The 6746-nt window shown below is 43.5% G+C and overlaps 1 protein-coding gene across 2 annotated transcripts; it reads left to right on the plus strand.

Moving 5' to 3' along the window:
* Window positions 1-834: 834 nt before the first annotated feature.
* LOC120703433 (peptide methionine sulfoxide reductase B1, chloroplastic-like) lies at window positions 835-3106 on the plus strand. 2 transcript variants are annotated; one of them, XM_039987526.1, is made up of 5 exons: window positions 835-1259; window positions 2056-2161; window positions 2299-2364; window positions 2507-2704; window positions 2885-3106. In XM_039987526.1, exons 1-5 carry the CDS (start codon window positions 887-889, stop codon window positions 2916-2918), a joined length of 777 nt encoding a protein of 258 aa, XP_039843460.1. In that variant the 5' UTR covers window positions 835-886; the 3' UTR covers window positions 2919-3106. The 2 variants fall into 2 exon arrangements, with proteins under 2 accessions (XP_039843460.1, XP_039843461.1); XM_039987527.1 differs by lacking the exon at window positions 2299-2364.
* Window positions 3107-6746: the final 3640 nt, after the last annotated feature.

Consider the following 6746-nt stretch of genomic DNA (forward strand, 5'->3'; position numbering starts at 1 on the left):
TTGGTCCACATAATCTAGAAGATATCGGCCCTCGAAACCCTATACCCGGATGCTAGGAGACAAGATATCAGAAACGTTGTTGATGCCAAGGCTCCGATTCTCAAGGTGAAGCGGAAATCAGTCTTGCAGAGTGGATCAAGAACAATTTGCTCTGACTTCGTCTTTAGACTAGTTTCGGTGGAAGTTTCATGTCACAATTATCTAAAGTAAGAATTAGATAAATGTGCCAGATAAATTTTATAGTAATAAAACTCTCCTCATATCTAATAAAACTCATTCTCTCTTCTTGCTATATCAGCAAAATTAATAATATTTATTATTATAAAATCTTCATGCAACTTCATTGAGACTGGTTTTATGGGCATGGGCATATGTTTTTGATAGGACTGGGTGAAGGGGGTAGGGGGCTGCAGAGCCGATGGCAGTGGCCGAATCAATATTTATTGCAGATACACGTGGACAATAACGATTTGTTTGGCTGGCTATGGCTGGTGGCTGGTGCTGATTTACTGTGAGAAAGAACTGCTGGTGGCTAGTGGTTGGTGCTGATTTGGTGTGAGGAAAAATACTGTCGTTGATTGCCAACTGAACAGAGTGAATATGGAGGATATCTTATCTAAAAAGCTCAGTTAATTTTGAAGATGAGAGCGTTTGTGCCGAATTATTAGTAGTCCAAGTTGATCCGACAGTTTGTAAAAAATGGGTATTATTTGGAATTGCTCCTCGTTGCTAGAGAACGAGAGAAGAGAACGGATAGAGTGCCAGCGAGAACAAATCCCATTATTACCGAGGCGAACCGAACATTCGGCTTGCTTCCTTCTGCCGCCGATGCCGCTGTTGCCTGTGCCGCCGCGGCTCGGCCACGTCGCGCCATCGCCGGCCACGGATGACGGAACGAAGCGGAACCCAGCCAACTCGCACCGGTTTTTTGCGTTTACCTGTTCCCAGCGTGCAAGCATCAGATGTCCCCCTTGCCACAAAACCTGACCGAATACCGATGGCAGCGGCCCGGTGCTACACAGCTGCTACCGCGGTCTCCTCTCCCATAGCAGGAGTGGCCGGCCTGTCCTTTTCCCTCCACACAGCCGCCGCCGCCGCCGCGGCGGCGCTTCCCTCGTCGCGTCCAAGATCGAGAGGAGCGTGGACGTGCGGAGGAGGGCACGGCCACAGGCGAACCGCCGTCCGCGCCATGGGCTCCGCACCGTCGTCGTCGTCGTCGTCGTCCCCGTCGCCGCAAACGCCGCCAGGACAAGCCCAAGGTGTTGTACGGTTCCTTTCGCCTCCCTTTTTCCTTCCACGAGTATGTTCCTCCTGCCTTCCGGGTATGGGACGGTTGGATTGGTATCGCAGGATTCGGACGACTTCTTGACATAGATTCTTCCGGTTCTTGTTCTATATAAACTGTAGACAAAACTGATTAGTCCAGCTATGTGTGCCGAGCAAGAAGGGGTCAAATTTGATGTTCATTAACCTATGCGAGCAGCGAATTTGTGCGGCTAGTCATGCCCTGAGTCCAATTCTGGCAAACAAGACAGTTGGGCTTCTACTACTTATTTCTAGAATTCTAGTACAGTTATGTGCTGCTTAATTTCAGAAAATGGTGCACATTTCGTGATACAATAACATAACATTTTATTGTATTATAATGGTGCAATGTAAAATCAAGGCGCCAAAACTAACCCTACAGAAGCATGAACGCACTCAGAATTTGCCCTTTTCTTGTATTGACTGAGGAAGCTCAAAAATTGACAATGTCTGAAGAATTTGCATTATTCTGATTTTGTTAAAAATATTATATCTTCTTCTGTGAACGATTGTTTACTACTTTACTTTGTTACATCTGGTAAAAGCAAGGCTGTTAATTAATATTGCCAACAGGATGCATGGGTGTTCTAGCTGTTCGGTTTGTCACTTCATTAAAATAGGTAGTGGTCAAGTGATAGCATTGATGCTGCAAGAGATTTTTCTTAAGATTAAATAAAAAACTGCCTACATTTGATATCAATGATGACGAAGTACTGCACTAACAGCTAATAGTCTAATTTATTGAAACAGAGAAAGCTAACTATAAGTCCCTGAGTGAAGATGAGTGGAAGAAGCGGCTGACTGAAGAGCAGTATTACGTGACTCGGCAGAAGGGCACGGAGAGAGCATTCACTGGGTACGTTGCCAAGTGGCTATTATTCCAATTTCTCCGCACTCTACTCAAATTATTTATCTTCTTTTGCACACCATCTTAATTCAGTGTTTCTGCTGCTGTTAAAACATAGTGTTTCTCTGTTTTTTGTCATATATCAGTGAATACTGGAACACTAAAACCTCCGGCATTTATCACTGCATCTGCTGTGACACCCCTCTATTTGAGTAAGCAATCCACATGAATAGCCAAGAGAACGCATCTTCACATCTCTTCATTTGAAATTCGGAAGATACTTGTTTCTGCACTGAAATCTCATTGGGGTGCTGCTCATTATTCTGCACTACTGTGGTGCTCCTGTTGGTTCAGATCATCGACCAAGTTCGACAGTGGTACTGGATGGCCCTCCTACTATAAACCGATTGGCGACAATGTCAAGAGCAAGCTCGATATGTCAATCATATTCATGCCCCGGACTGAGGTGCTTTGTGCTGCCTGTGATGCCCATCTGGGGCATGTCTTTGATGACGGGCCACCACCGACAGGGAAGAGATACTGCATCAATAGGTGTAACTTCTACCTGTTCATAAATCATAACCATGCTTGCCACTAATTTTAGTTTGCACAATTTTAGTTTTTCTGGAATGGGGATGTGGTAAGGTTGGGCAAACTATTGGCTACCATAGGAATTTTGACACAGGTCGAATTGTACAGCTCTTGTGCTCACTTTTTCGTTTTTGGTTGCAGCGCGTCTCTCAAATTGAAGCCACTCTCAAATTGAAGCCACAATAATCGCTGGATGCTTTAAGATGAAGTCAACTGTAACTTCTACCTGTTCATAACGGGATGCTTCGATGTATTTAACTTTGTTACATGTGCATGTAAAGTACTAAGAGTGATTCACCAATAAGATAAATGTTAATATGTTCCATTGTAGCCTTAATTCATTATATTTGTGATCTTTCTGATCATCCAGTGCCCCCATATTCCTGTATGAATGTGTTGATTTTCATGTGTAATGCACATGTTAAATATCGAGCACCGAACGTGCAGCATGCAAGGATCTAACGAAACAGGGGGCCGCCCGGGAGGCACCCTATAATGGAGCAAAATTACATTGGGTTGTTCCAGGTAATGGGGCAAAATTACATTGAGTTGTTCCAGGTTGGCATGCGACCTAAAACATTCTGAAACAAGTTGGGGTTGGAAGAGCTCGGGTTTAAGAAAGATGAAACAAGTCGGGGTTGAAAGAGCTCAGATTTAAGAAAGATAAAAGGTTAAAAGTAATAGATTGAATCAGATTTTATGAATTAAATTCCCTCAATCAAACGTGGCCCTTCATATTCAAAGGGAGGGGAGATCATACCCCATTTCAAGTCAAAATTCTAACAAATTTTGTGTTACAATACAACTCCTAACTCAAACTGTACAGCTATGACCAATCTAACCTCCCTGCTAGATCAGTCTGTCCGCCTAGTTCTCTTAGTCAAGTCTTACAAAAGTTATAACTCTTTCATCAGAACTCTAAATCGAATGGTACATGCGGACGGACATGGCACATGCGCCGTTGGTACTGGACGCATGAAAGTGACCATGAGGTAGTTTCTGGCTGGGGTTGACCGATGAGGACGTCGGTGTTTCAAGAGGGTGAGTATGTGGTGTCCCAACCCCCGTGCTTAATAAGATTAATTGGATACTCGTACTAATAAGTTGCAACTTCTTTTCCGGAAGTCGGTCTGTAAAGAACTCTGAGATTAACTGTGCTTGGCCCGGAGCAATTTCGAGACAGGTGACCAACCGGGAAATTCTTCCCGAGTGCAAACGAGTGAGGACAAAATATGTAGAAAAGACTTATGCTGGTCTTTGAGGGCAGTCTATTTTCTAGATAAGCTGCTAGATGTAAGCGAATCCAGCCTCGGGAAAGCGGGATGTTACAACAATAGCGGGGATACGACCAAAACTTTAGTGTTATTGGTCCAACAAACGAATATGGCGCATCATCATGATTACCTTGGTGTGGACAAGAATTCGGTAGCTCTCAATATTCTGACGATGACTTTGTAGCTTTCACTAAAAAAAATGTTGTGATAGATGACTTTTTATTTATGTCACAGAAACTAAATTGTCGTGCTTCGCAATTTATGACGCAGACGTGATGAAAATTTGTTCGTCACCTATTACACGTAGCTAAATGTATTTCATGATGAAAATATTTTTTTGTCATACATCTTAGGACGATCATTCTACTGTCACTAAATTATGATGCTCATTTTCATCATTATTCAGCTCGAAAAACATCACAAACGGTAACTATAGATGATTGTACTAGTGCCATGTAGGATAGAAAAAGGTCATAAAATATTACAAGCATATGACGTGGCAGTGTATTATGATGATTTAATTCATCACAAAATATTTATATGGCCCAACAAAACTCATATCTATTATGGGCCAAGCCCAACTAATGCCAAAGACACTCTTTTCTGGATTGAGCTTCAGATTGTGCCGCCAAAGGTTAGCGAAGGTCTCCTGAAGGTATTGGATGTGGTCCCCGTCGTTTCTAGCTTCCGATGACCACATCATCTGCATACGCTGATATGTTTCTCTCCAGCTGAGTTTGTTTTAGTCAATCCAGCTGAGTTCTCAGCACTTCTTTGGCAGTCCTGTTGAAGGTGCAGCCTGCATTCCGAAGGCCCTCCAGCATCCTTATGTAGCAGAAAGTTTCAAACTATGTTATGAAACTAGTCTTCTTTTCATCGGTCTTCTTCATCCAGGTCTGATGGTGTCCGGAGGAGCAGTCAAGCATACTCATCATCTCAGACCCTGCAGTTGCTTCGACCAAAGGCCGATGTGTGGTAAAAGGTGATGAGAACATGACACCCATGCATATGACCATGGTTGTCGTATGGCATGTCAATTGAGTCCAAAAAGGGTGTCCGAGTAAAGAAGGAGGTCCAAGGCTAATTCAGTTTGAGTCGCCAAGGTGGACGCCCAAAGCAATTCAAGTTTGAGCCCACCTCGGAGTCCGGGAGCAACACGCACCAAAAACATTGCCGAGGTCTCATATGATGCCCAAATTCGATATTCTACATACATATGGAAAGCTAAGGAGAAAAGCTTTCTTATGGAAACAGTCCCACCTTTTTATCAGGTTGGAGTCAATAGGAATCGTCGAAACAATTGGACGTCTAGAATCTATCAGGGTGATGCACACCGTCTTTTGGGTCGTTGGTCTGTGTATCGTGTTGGAGCCCGATAGAGGCCGTCCATGGGGTTCTAGGTCGACCCTTGGAGCATATATTCTGCATCAGCCACCACATTAGGGTGAGGGCATTAGGGTGAGGGTTTTGTTGAGTTTAGTTTTCCATTGAGAAACAAACATCGTTCATTGTAACTGTGATGTTGAGTCCTTTTGTTGTGAATCAGGACCCCTATTTTTGTTTTACACCACTGTGGTGATTAGTCCTTTTGTGATCAAAGCTTGAACCCTATATTCATCTTTGCTTCATATATATCTACAATTTCAGATTGTGTGTTTACCCTTTCTTACTTGTGTTCTTCGATTCGCTTGTAGGAAAAGCCTTCTTGGCGAGGTCAATCGAGTTGTGCTTGATTGATAACCAACGGAGCAGTCATGTAACGGTTGCAGGACTTTGAATTATGTTTGATTAGAAGATCGGATCGTCAACATTGAGTTTCTGCCAATTCAAACTACCATACCTATCGGAAGATTGGGCCAGTACTACATCAAAGGGTAATCACCTTTCGGATAGGCCTTGTTCAAATTTGTAAAATCTATACACATTCTCCATTTTCTATTCTTCTTCGATACCATCACAACATTTTCCAACCACTTTGAGAACTGCACCTCTCGTATAACCCTTGCGTCTAGCAATTTTTGGATTGTCCTGCGCTGCCTACTTCCTGTCTTCGGACAATGTCCGAAGCCGCTGCTTCCTAAGTCTGATCTTTGGGTTGACCTTGTGTGTGTGTTGCATGATGTCCCTGCTGACCCCTTTCACCGAAAACCACGCAAAGACGTCCTGGTTGTTTATGGGGAACTGAATGAGCCTAGCTTCTTCCGCAGCCTCTAGACCCTTGCCACTAATCACTACTGTTAGGCACATCTTCACACAATGCTACGTTCTTCGTGTGCTCTGCAGGTCGATGTTCCAATCCGACAGAACGGAGTTTTTTCATTGTGGCTCGTGTCGATTGTCCCAATCCAACTGGCCAATGTTGAGAGAGTCCCGGTTGGTGTCCCAATCCAACCGGCAGTTGTTGTGTGTTTGAATTGAGTTGACGTGGTACGGCGCGGGTTGATGTCCCAATCTAGCCGGCCGGTGTTGCTAGCTGTATGTTATAGTAGTTGTTGTAATTTGTACAGCTTTTGGACCCAATTTACCTATAAATAGAGTCAACTCTCTTTTCTTATTAATATATGCAGAACCACGAGGTCCTGGATCTTTCAAAGAAAAAAAGAATGCCTTGCTGTGTTGGCGCATCTAATGATCTAGTGGGAATTTCTTTTGGAAAGCACGTGATTGAAGTCGAAATCTCATTAAATCCTAAAATTAGTTAGTAGAGCAATGCGTCTCCCAAACAGTCC

This window comes from Panicum virgatum, chromosome 4K (assembly GCF_016808335.1).
Source record: "Panicum virgatum strain AP13 chromosome 4K, P.virgatum_v5, whole genome shotgun sequence".
NCBI lineage: Eukaryota > Viridiplantae > Streptophyta > Magnoliopsida > Poales > Poaceae > Panicum > Panicum virgatum.